We start from the raw sequence: 12,390 nt of genomic DNA on the forward strand, positions 1-12,390 counted from the left end.
AACAGCAAACCAGTAACATCTGTAAATGGGAAGTTGACTTTGGAGATAATTCCAAAGTTATTTGGGCATTCCACATCCCTAACGGATCTCTTGTCATCACAAGTGACCTTTGTTTCCTTTCTTCTCCAGAACCTCCAGGTCCACCACAGAATCTGAAGCCTGGACGCGTGGGTCAGTACTATGTCGCCTTGGAGTGGAATCCACCAAAGGAAGATGGTGGTGCCAAGGTCACTCACTACAAGATCGAAAAATGTGAGGAAAAATCAAAGGAATGGGTCAAGGTCGATGAGGTTAAGTCCTATGACACAGCATACAAGGTTGAGAAACTGAAGGAGAATGTTGGCTACTTCTTTGCTGTTACTGCAAAGAATGAAGTTGGATATGGTGAAAGTGCTGAGACTGACTCTGTCATCAAGCCAAGAAAGCCTGAAGGTCAGTCCGCTGCTAGAATTTATGTTGTACATGGTCCAAATTATCTTTGAATTGAAAAGGATAGCTAAGGAATGTTATTTCTGTTACAGTGAGTTTTTAAGTTAAGTAGCCCTGTGAAATCGTTCAGGTGTTATGCTGAATGTTAAGGTTAAATCATTGGTGAAATGAGTGAAATCTTGGTGTCCCCTTAGTGGAATATAAGTGTACAAACATAACAATCAGTTTCCTTCTCCATGAGGATCTATCTTTCTACTGAAAACATCAGTAAGAACATCATTAAATCTTGTCTTTAGGTCCTCCTGGTCCACCAAAGTCTCTCAAGACTGCTGATGTTGAGCGAACATCCCTGAACCTGGTCTGGGAGCCTCCCAAAGATGATGGTGGCTCACCAATCACAGGCTACATCATAGAGAGACGGGAAGCGTCTCGTACCAAATGGACCAAAATTGACCGTGTTGATGCCAAAACACTGAAGACCAAGGCTCTGAATCTGGTTGAGGGCACAGAGTACTCCTTCCAGGTGTCAGCAGAGAACAAAGTGGGAGTCAGCGAACCCATAGAAATAGAGAGAGGTGTAACACCCAAGAGCCAGTTCAGTGAGTATCTCAGCTGCTGTGTCCATCTGTGTAGTTGTCGTCCTTTTTTATCAAATGCTTTCTATCAAATGGATACTTTGTTCCATTCTATACCACTCCTGTGTAGCCTAATAGTTACAGCATCGGTTTATTGAGAGGAAGTCCTGGTTTCATTTCCCCCCCATGGGTACTATATGTGAAGCCCATATCTAGTGTCACTCATTGTGATATTGCTGAAATATTGCTTAAAGTGGCATAAACCCATAATGACTCACTCACTCCCCACCATTCTCAGCAGGTGATGTCACAATCTTTATTTGATCTTTCTTGTCAGTAAGTAGAAACATTCTCTCCCTAAGTGTGATATGATGAATTGGATTTTGTGAGTACTGTCTTTTGAATCAGATTGAGAACAATGGTGGTCAGTACGTTCAGTGTTTTTATGATATAGTCTCAAAATAGGATCCACTGGTCAGTCTGGGATGGATTTGATATTCAGTTTGAAACAATTTTGAAACAGTTTGATAATTTTCAGTGTGGAATCTCATCGGGAACTGATATATATGTAATTAGATTCTGAGTATGAATATGTTTCAATCTGTTTCAGCCAAGCCATCAAAACCAAGAGGACCCATTGAGACAGACAATTTGACCGACCATTCAGTGGACCTGAAATGGAGGGTGCCCGATGCTGATGGAGGTCTGCCAATCACTGGATACATCATTGAATACAGACCAGCTTCCAGATCCTCATGGATGAAGTCTGGCAGAGTTGATGGAAAGACCTTGACCTTCACTGCAAATGACCTTCGGGAAGGTCAGGAATACTTCTTCCGGGTCACTGCTGTCAATGATGAAGGAGAGAGTGAACCACTTGTGAGCCAGGATGCAGTCAAGCCTGCTAAAGAACTTGGTAAGATTCTATCATCATTCTCACAATGTGAAAAGTTAACCCATCTAAAACTGTCAGTATTTTATAATGTTGTGATGAATATAAAGTATCTAATTTTCTTGGAAAATGTTTTTGGAAATTTCTTTCACATGTTTCGTTGTGAACTAATAGCTTTTAGATGTTGAACCATCAAGTATGATCTATTTTATACCTGTCTGAACTGCATCATAATTGTGCTTTTCTACCTAGAACCACCTGGACCACCAAGAAACCTAAGGCCTGGCCGTATCGGTCAGTACTATGTCGCCCTGGAGTGGAACCCACCGAAGGAAGATGGTGGTGCCAAGGTCACTCACTACAAGATCGAGAAGAAGGAGGAGAAAGCTAAAGACTGGACCACAGTGGATGAAGTCAAGTCTTATGACACAGCATACAAGGTGGAAAACTTGAAGGAAAATGTTGGACTATTGTTCCGAGTGTCAGCAAGGAATCAAGTGGGCTATGGCACTTCTGTTGAGACAGACGCTGTCATCACACCCAAGAAGCCTGAAGGTGAGGACATAGATACTGATAGAGATGAAAATTTATGGATGTAAGCTCAATTCTGGTGTTACTGCCTTGATAATGTATCTCCATAGTGGAACCTTGATGGTAGTACCTTGTAAAAAGCAACTTTGTCAAGTTCTGCTGTCATTCTTTGATGATGGCATCTCGATGATTACGTTTTGGCATGAACCATTGATAAGCCACACTGAAAATGCTATTTAATCTCAATAATGGCCTTCTCTTGTTAATTACATACTGATGATAGTAGCTCATCAGCTATTGTATGTTTGTTGTTGAATGCCATGCTGAACAGTATTCCAGCTATATGATGACTCTCAGTAAATAATGAACGAGAAATAAACTTACTCTCAGTGTATTTCGTTACACTCCACCACTGAGTCTAACATAACCTAGTAGAAGGTCGTGTGAGGTAACCTTTGAGCGACCAATGACTGTAGAATCAAACGTGAGACAGTTAAATAGATTTAACCAATCAGACAACAGCTACTATATAGGGATTGGAGGGACTTTCAAAATATTCAGGTCACCGACACTGATCTCTCAACAAACAAAAATCTGCATCTAACACAGTTATTTGACCTGCAGTATATATGGTTTGGGGTTTCTGTTGACTTGGCTACCGTTAGCTAATATTTCCGCAAGATAACATCCTTGAATATTGCCAAAAGCACTATTTTCAGCGATTGTTTACTCAATGTTGTCATGACTGTACGTATGCCGTGTGCATCACCTGGAAGAGAGTGATTTGGTAAGCTGTGTTTTGATTGGTCAATCTCAAAGGTTACCTGACATGACCTCCCATAAGGTTTTGTTAGACTTAGTAGTGGAGTGTAACAAAAAGTACTGAGGATAAGTTTACTTAGACTGAACCAGAAGAAATATTAATAAAAGCATCTTAATAAAATTTCTTTGCCATCTTTTTGAGAAAACTACTTGGAATCATTGCAAATTTTGTAGAAGATGATCTGTCAAGATGTGAAAATGCTCTCTCTCACTGATCCATTTATATCCACCCACATGAATTAAATCCCTTCTTCCTACAGGCCCTCCAGATGCACCAGAAGGTCCAGTTAAGTTCTCTGATGTTGACCGCACAGCTGTAACCTTCAGCTGGTCACCTCCCAAGTCAGATGGTGGCTCTCCTCTCACTGGATACATTCTTGAGCGCCGGGAAGCATCAAGGCCTAAGTGGACACCACTTGACCGTGTTGGACCTAAAGTCCTCTCCCACAGGGCTGAGAAACTTATTGAAGGCACAGAATACAACTTCCGTATATCTGCTGAAAACAAACATGGCGTCAGTGAGCCTCTTGAGACTGAGACTGGAACTGTCCTCAAGAGTCCATACAGTGAGTGATCAGAGGATTTAAACCATGACTGATTACATAACATTCCATGTGTTTTATCTGAGATAATTTCATTTTCATGTACAGATGGAAATCTGCAGGTAAATGTATGCAGTTACTGTCATGCATAAAAGCATGAGAAGAGACATGTCCAGTCTTATTCGTTCTTTTGAATTGCATAATTAATGTTGATGTACGTGTGTTAAAACCAGTGTTTATCATATTTGCTTGCAAACCATTTTACCTGGTATGGTGAAGACATTTGTTTCAAGATCCTGAATTAGCAATAAATCTGTAATTATCTTTGGTCATTGTTGCATTTGAACTTGATGGAACTTGATGGTATTACCTTGGTGCTGCATTTCTATATATGGATGCTAAATGTCTTTCACAGACAAACCATCCAAACCTCGAGGTCCTCTGAATGTTGACAATGTGACCTGTGACACTGCTGATCTTACCTGGAAGTCACCTGACAGTGATGGTGGTCTGCCCATCAAGAACTACATCATCGAGATGAGACCAAGCAGTAAGATGGCATGGAGCAAGATTGGCAAGGTTGATGCTGACAAGACCACCTTCACAGCTCAAGACTTGAAGGAAGGAACAGACTACCACTTCCGTGTCATTGCTGTCAATGACGAAGGAGACAGTGATGCCCTTGAGACCAAGGACACCATTAGGCCACTCAAGAAAATATGTAAGTAGATGGATAGATGTAATGATACAATTGGAAACATAATGCATTGACCGTAGTGGTCTTAGCCTGTTAATAAGTTTGTATGGGAAGCAGAAGCTAGTCTTTGAAGAGGAATATTCCTTCAGTTTCAGTTTGTGAAAGTGTTGTGGTCTATCTTTGTGTAGGGTAATATCTAGCTGATGTTGCTACTGTAAACCATGTCTAAAATATTGCCAAGGAGGGACAAAAGTTGTTTAATTATTATTTTGGAAAATTGTGTGGATAACTAAACAATCAAAGGACAGATACATTAGACATCCAATCCTGTATACAGAAGATGCCATAACACAAGCCAGGTATTAATGCAGGAGTTACATGTTTATTTAGTGCCACCTGGATCACCAAGGGGTCTGAAGGTCACCAAGGTCGGTCCTGACTTTGTCATCCTTGACTGGAAGGCTCCTCTGGAAGATGGTGGTGCCAAGGTCACAAACTACAAGATTGAGAAATGTGAAGAGACTGCCGAGGAATGGGTGAAAGTTGAAGAAGTTAAATCCTATGACACCAGCTTCAAGGTTGAGAAACTGAAGGAAAATGTTGGCTACTACTTTGCCGTTTCTGCCAAGAATGAGGTCGGATTTGGTGAACCTGCAGAAACTGAAGACTGTGTGAAACCAAAGAAGCCAGAGAGTGAGTAGATTTTTGCTGACTGATAAATGAAATAAAATAACTGCATTATGTAATGAATTTTTGCATCTCTGTCACTGTAAATTTGTGTTAGATTTCCAAACTCACATGGCTGAGTTATCTTAGTTGTGTAGATCCGCTTGTATTTGGTTTGATTATGCTCAATGGCTGCCAATAATTGTCAGACATCTTTGTTCAGTGTATGGGGTAAACACCTATGTCCCTCTGATATTTCCTCTTTCATAATCCTGAAATGCTTGAATTCTGTACAAAATCAGATTTAAGACAACACCCATACTCGTTTCTGATCGTACATGATAGCTGTTTGGCATTAAAAAAAATGTTTGAGACCTTGTGAATGATGCATCCTGTTGTTTAACCGCTTTTGCACTATAAACAAGCATTATATTTACAGGTGTATTTATAGTATATCATACAAGATATGAATCCGTGTCCCAATTCATTCAGATGCATGTCACACATCATCTCTATTCCAGCCAAGCCACACAAGTGTGAGAGCCTGACTGTCAAAGATCTGGAGCGCACATCACTCACCCTGGAATGGACTCCACCAAAGAATGATGGCGGATCACCAATAACTCAATACATCCTTGAGAAGAAGGAAGCCAAGCGCCCAACTTGGTCACGCATCGACAAGGTGCCATCAAAGAAGACCTCCTACCATGTTGCCAACCTCCTGGAAGGCACTGAATATGTGTTCCGTGTCACTGCCGAGAACAAGCATGGTGCTGGTGAACCTCTGGAGACAAGCAAGGGCTACACACCAAAAAGTCTTTATGGTAGGTTTTCTTTGTCTGGTCTGGCTGGTCTTATTCAGTCATTACCAAACAGCATGGACTGTGGTAATTTCAGTCAAACTTAACTCTTCTGGCAAGCTTTGAAGTGATTTTCTAGTCACTGTGATTCATTGACTGTGTTACCAATTTTTAGATTTGTCTTCAGTTCAGCTTTTGCAAAAGTGTTATATCTGTGTCTATATTGATGAAGGAAAACACAGTCTGATTTGTGAGTTTTGAATTAAGTTGTGAAATCTGTTGGATGTTTTCATTAGATTCTCTGTTCTCAGACAAACCAAGCAAGCCCACTGGTCCACTCAAGTTCTCTGACATTACCCATGAATCTGTGGTCCTGACCTGGCAGCCATCTGAGAGTGATGGAGGAACGCCACTCAGTGGCTACCTCATTGAGTACCGTGATGTACGCAGACCCACCTGGATGAAGACAACCACTGTTGGACCTGATGTCCACAAGCACACAGTCAAAGACCTCATTGAGGGTTCAGAGTACTACTTCCGTGTCACAGCCATCAATGCTGAAGGTCCAAGCCAGCCTCTGGAGAGCAAGGATACAATAAAGCCACAGAGAGAGCTGAGTAAGTAAAAAACTTGGACCAGTCACACTTTCAGTTGCCATCATTTTCTGAATTGGTAACATCTAAACAAATCTGAAACTGAATTGGAACTTTATGTGTGAACAAATTCACATATGATACACAGTTTTAGCAATGACAAATTCAGTCATCAAGCTTTATTCTAAATAACCTGTAAAGATCTGGGTTGGAAGTGGTCTTCAGTTACCCATGCTTGTCATAAGATCAGCATTATTGGTTGGTCAGACTCACTGACTTGGATGGCACATGTCATCATCTCCCATTTGCGTAGATTGATGCTCATGCTGTTGATCACTAGATTGTCTGGTCCACATTGCTGGACTATTGCTAAACTCACTCTTTTGTAAATGTTACTTAACCAACACCACCACCATCATCTCTTTTCAGAATAAAGACATTTGTGATAATATATATCAGATAGTTATGTGAAAAAGACCTCTTTCCATTGCTTCATTGCCCATGTGTATGATTTCAATCGTTTTGGGGGATTGTTTATTGTGAAGGTTTCATTTAGACATATTACCAATAAAGTCATTTCATCTTCCAGGCCCACCTGAAGCTCCTGCTGGAATCAAGGTCAAGGACATTGGCAAGGATTCTGTCACACTCACATGGACCCCACCAAAAGATGATGGAGGTTCTAAGGTCACAGGTTATGTGATCAAAGTGCGTGAAGAAAAGAGCAAGGACTGGATCAAAGTTGGCAATGTCCGTGGCACAGAAAATACCTTTGCTGTCAAGGACCTGAAGGAAGAACATGGCTACTTCTTCTCAGTGACTGCTGAGAACAAGATCGGCACTGGTCAATCTCTGGAAACAGACAGTCCAGTCTCGCCCAAGAGACCAATTGGTGAGTGTTGTTCATCAAACACATTCCTCTCATTGTCATATTGTAATGTCCCATGTAAATTGTTCTTTGTTTGATTTTGTTTACCTTCCTCAAATTAAAAAACAAGCAAATAGGGTCATCAAAAATATGAAATAGGTACACTTAATGAGATAATTTAGCAGTGTATCATGAAAATAACAATAGAGTTTAACAATGTTAATAATCATGTTCATCTTTGCATCAGATGCAAAAGGCAAATATGTTTATATATCTAGAAACTTTCCGATGAATTATTTTGATGCTTACATTTATATACTCACCAAAACATCCTTTCCTTTCTAGCCAAACCATCACCCCCAGAAGGTCCCATTGAATTCAAGGAAATCCAGAAGACAAGTCTGACCTTGACCTGGAAAGCTCCAAAGAGTGATGGTGGTTCTCCTCTGACCGGCTATGCGATAGAGCGCCGGGATGGCTTCAAGATGAGCTGGTCCCCTGTTACTGTGGTCAAGCCAAATATGACAAGTTTCTGTGTCCAGAACCTCAAGGAGGGTCATGACTATGTGTTCCGGGTTTCTGCCGAGAACCTTGTGGGCAGATCTGATGCTCTTGAATCAGACAAAGTCATACCCAAGAGCCCATACAGTATGCATTTCCATATCATTTTGTATTGTATTTTGTAGTATAAACATGATGATAGTCTGTTGATCAGGGGTCTAACATTGTGTCTCCTTTGATATTACTTCATGATAGTTATTGGTATGACAAGTAATGTTATATCTGACAGTTCACTCTATATAAATAAATATTGTGATAACTAACCATCTGGTTGAATTTAGAACTACATGGATATGTGACATGATGAAATAACATTTGTGCCACTTGCTTGTCTTGTCATGATTCTGTTCACTCTTCTAGTTTCCTCGTAGGAGCTGATCTTGTCTGTGTACAAAGCTTATCAAATGCCTGTTCCTATTGCAGAGGTACCTAGTGCCCCAGAAGCACCCATTGAGGCTACTGACATCACAGCCACAAGTGTCAGCATCAAGTGGAATCCACCTAAGTCTGATGGTGGTACCCCACTCACTGCCTACATCATCGAGCGGCGAGATGCTACACGTATGACCTGGATCCATGTTGACAAGGTCAAGCCAAACATCACCTCTTATTGTATTCAGGGTCTGGTCACAAACAACGAGTACTTCTTCCGCGTCATCGCTGAAAATGCAGAGGGCATGAGCCCACCTTTGGACTCACCTAAATTCAAGCCTGTCAGAGAAGCAGGTTAGTGTCTTGTTTATAAAGATACATCTGCATTTTCCTCTAAAATTTTTATGCAAGGGTTAAGGCTCTTTACATGATGAACACAAAGTGGTTATAGAATTATTCTTAATTGTCACAGTGTGCCAAGTTTCTGGCAAGTACAGTCTTGAGTACATTAAAGCTATGAAGAGTCTTGCCACACAGTTGGGAAAACCAAGAAGACACTTTTTTCCGTCTTGGGTGATTAACCTCAGCTCTGTTTGAACAAGCTCTCATGGTGTACAATCTTCATAATATTATTTCTGGGAATTGGCATCATATTTTTAATAGGCATGAAATACATGGTGACAGATAGGTGATAATCAGCATGTGTTTTATCTCCAGTGGCACCTACACCACCAAAAGGACCAATCCGCTACAACGATGTGGAAGCAACATCTCTGACCTTGACCTGGTATGAGCCAGAAGATGATGGTGGATCACCACTCACAGACTACATCATCGAGGTTAGCTCTGACAAGGTCGACTGGTCTGAGTTCAAGAAGGTAGACAGTCGCAAGACCGAATACAAGGCTCACAACCTGAAAGAGGGCAAGAAGCTTTACTTCCGCATCAAGGCTGTCAATGCTGTTGGTGTCAGCAAACCAGTAGAGTCTGAGTCTGTCACACCAAGGAGACCTCCAGGTAAGCATGAATGAGAAACAGAAATGAAGGTGATATTAAAAAATGGGGCTTATGCAGTCATGAAGTAAACAAAAAGGACTGACATTTTGATGTGGAAGGTGCTTGAAGTAAGTGAACATGTACTGGGTCGATGAAGGACATGTTTTCCAGCTTTTAAGGGAGATAACTCACATTGATTTACAACATGTACCACTACAAAAATTTCTGAAGGTCTGTTCAAGCCTGTTTCACCTTCTTTTGGCAGTTTAGTTCACCTTGGCAAAATACCATGACAGGAAGGTAACAATAATTTTGCAATTTTTTAAAGTGGAATGTAGAATATCAAGGTTTATGGTAATACTTGTTGTTTTAATAGAACTGCCAGGCAAACCTGTTGGACCTCTTGAAGTAACGGACATCCAACGCACCAATATCAGTATCAGATGGAAACCACCTAAGGATGATGGTGGCGTACCTCTCACAGCATATGTCATTGAGAAGCGGGATGCCAAGAGGATGACCTGGGCTAAGGTTGATCGAATCAAGCCAGACAACACCGTATATACTGTACAGAACCTTACTGAAGGCAGTGAATATTTCTTCCGTGTCTTTGCTGAAAACTCAGTGGGACTTAGCAAACCTTTGGAATCAGAAAGGGCATTCATCCCCAAGAGTCCATTTGGTGAGTTCTCGCTTTTATATATTTTTGCAAACCTGAAGTTTGGTTCAATCTGTGATCCATATGTGTTATGTTCTCAGTGATTATCTTCTCACACTGAAAGTCATAGTTTGATTCCCTTCATGAGCACATCTACAAGCAGTCTTGCCTTTTTTTGTCAGCGATCCAAGAATGTTGTGTCATGTTCGGGTCAGAATAAAATGCAGACGATTAATTTTATACAAATTGACCAGTTACAAATTGTCACCAAACTTGGGACAGGGTATTGAAGGTTGTTTTCGTCTGTTTCAGATGTTCCATCTGCACCCACTGGACCAATAAAGGTGTTTGATGTAACAGAGGACAGTTGTGTGTTGGAATGGAAACCACCTCAAAGTGACGGAGGAACTCCTGTCACCAAGTACATCATTGAGATGCGTGATGTGCGTCGTTCCACGTGGAACAGAATTGACTCGGTAAAGCCAACAGAGCTTGAGTATGAGGTCTTCAATCTGGTGTTGGGCAATGAGTACATGTTCCGCATCATTGCAGTCAATGCGGAGGGAGAAGGACCTCCTCTCAACCTGAAGGAAACAGTCCAGCCAATGAGGGAACTAGGTCAGTTGGTTCAGGAAATCTGCTTTATGCTTTCCTGAAGGAAAGTTTCCATTTATGATTCCAAATCAGAGTTTCTTATCACCCATGCTTGTCATAAGATTTGGTTTTGGGAATGATATGTGTTCTTGAGTTGATTGTGTCATCTTAGTATTATTACTTATTTTGTTATGCTCTGACATTTCAGGGATGTAGTTTTATGACTAAAAAGGCAAATCTCATTCATGTGCTTAATTAAATCACAGGTATAAACAATTATGACTATACTTTAAGAAAGGAGAAATGAGAGAAATGAGACAATGGTAATTTTGTTACCTTGAATATCATACTGTGATACATAATTTTAATTAACCTCCACAGAACCCCCAGGTCCACCTCTGTTTGTGCGTGTCAGCAAGATCACCAAGAAGTCAGTCACTATTGACTGGGGTACGCCCTCTGATGATGGCGGCTCCAAGATCACTCGCTACCACATCTACACCTCAAAGAAGACAAGAGGAGAGTGGAAGGAGGTTGCCAAGGTCAAGGCCTTTGACACAGACTATGAAGTTCTGGATCTTGAGGAAGGACAAGACTACTTCTTTGCAGTAGCTGCAGAGAATGAAGTCGGCATTGGCAAGATGGCAGAAACAGAAGCTGCAGCTAAGCCACAGAAACCAATGGGTAAGAAGAAGAAGATAGACCTAAAATTATCTCAGACAAGATTCATATTGACACTAATATAACATACAGGTATTATTTCATTACCACTTCATGTCTTTTTATGAATGTCCTTCTTTATTGCAGAACGACCTTCACCCCCAACCCCACCACTGGAGGCCACAGACATTCAACGTGACAATGTGACTTTGACCTGGAAGGCTTCTAAGAGTGATGGTGGTTCACCAATCTTGCACTATGTGCTGCAGAAGCGTGAAGGCTGGAAGACGTCTTGGACAGAGGTGGCCAAGGTCAAGCCAAACACATTCTCATACTGTGTCCAAAACCTGCGTGAAGGCCAAGAGTACTATTTCCGCGTGTTTGCAGAGAACCAGGTTGGAACCTCTGATGCCATCCAGACCGAGCTCGGCATTACACCAAGGTCTCCATTCAGTAAGTACTTGGCCAGCATGAGGGTTTGGGCTAAATGTTGGTTTTCTAACAGGTTCTTGGTTCCATTGAACTAATTTCTCATGATTATAAACATTTAATTTTAATAATTCTGTCAGATCACTTGTTTATTGTTAACATATTCTTTGTCTACAAAGAAAATAAGAAGGTAAAATGCTTTAACTCATTTGAAGTTGAAAGAAATAGTTTGAATAAACATTTTTGACTCAAGGCAATGTTATTTTTTAATGTGAACAAACATTTGGTCTGACTGGGAGAACATCTTTTGATATTAAATGTTACTTCTGCACTTGAGATAATCATTGTAACAATCAATGTTGTTGTCTATTTCTCACACTAATGACCTGTTTTCTTCATTGTTTGATTTGGTTCTACTGACATTTTATGATTTTATGAGTATCCAATCCCATACTACTTTTTTACCACTTTGTGACTTGTCTAGTCCCCAAATCAGTACATAATCATTTTGCCAGATGTTTCTCAAACACATTGTGACTGAATATACTGATTACAGGATAATAAGTTCAAAATCTAGAGGCATGGTGTGGTAGCCTAGTGGTTAATGAGTTGGCACAATATGCCGAGGTCCCTGGCTCAAATCCCTACTTTGATGCAATGTGTGAAGCCCATTTCTGGTGTCCTCCACTGTGATGTTGCTGGAAT

At 40.9% G+C, this 12,390-nt stretch overlaps 1 protein-coding gene across 1 annotated transcript in view; it reads left to right on the forward strand.

Annotated features, from left to right (window-relative positions):
• Positions 1–12,390, forward strand: part of LOC137298485 (titin-like) — a 446,086-nt gene that overhangs the window by 296,681 nt on the left and 137,015 nt on the right. The window contains exons 187-203 of the mRNA XM_067830773.1: positions 130–432; positions 726–1,028; positions 1,615–1,920; positions 2,149–2,451; positions 3,510–3,815; positions 4,207–4,512; positions 4,879–5,181; positions 5,676–5,978; positions 6,266–6,571; positions 7,137–7,439; positions 7,761–8,063; positions 8,400–8,702; positions 9,066–9,365; positions 9,721–10,026; positions 10,315–10,620; positions 10,978–11,280; positions 11,404–11,709. Of these exons, the coding sequence (XP_067686874.1) occupies positions 130–432; positions 726–1,028; positions 1,615–1,920; positions 2,149–2,451; positions 3,510–3,815; positions 4,207–4,512; positions 4,879–5,181; positions 5,676–5,978; positions 6,266–6,571; positions 7,137–7,439; positions 7,761–8,063; positions 8,400–8,702; positions 9,066–9,365; positions 9,721–10,026; positions 10,315–10,620; positions 10,978–11,280; positions 11,404–11,709 (5,169 nt within the window). The remainder of the gene's footprint in view (positions 1–129; positions 433–725; positions 1,029–1,614; positions 1,921–2,148; positions 2,452–3,509; positions 3,816–4,206; positions 4,513–4,878; positions 5,182–5,675; positions 5,979–6,265; positions 6,572–7,136; positions 7,440–7,760; positions 8,064–8,399; positions 8,703–9,065; positions 9,366–9,720; positions 10,027–10,314; positions 10,621–10,977; positions 11,281–11,403; positions 11,710–12,390) is intronic.

This window comes from Haliotis asinina, chromosome 10, assembly GCF_037392515.1.
Source record: "Haliotis asinina isolate JCU_RB_2024 chromosome 10, JCU_Hal_asi_v2, whole genome shotgun sequence".
Lineage (NCBI taxonomy): Eukaryota > Metazoa > Mollusca > Gastropoda > Lepetellida > Haliotidae > Haliotis > Haliotis asinina.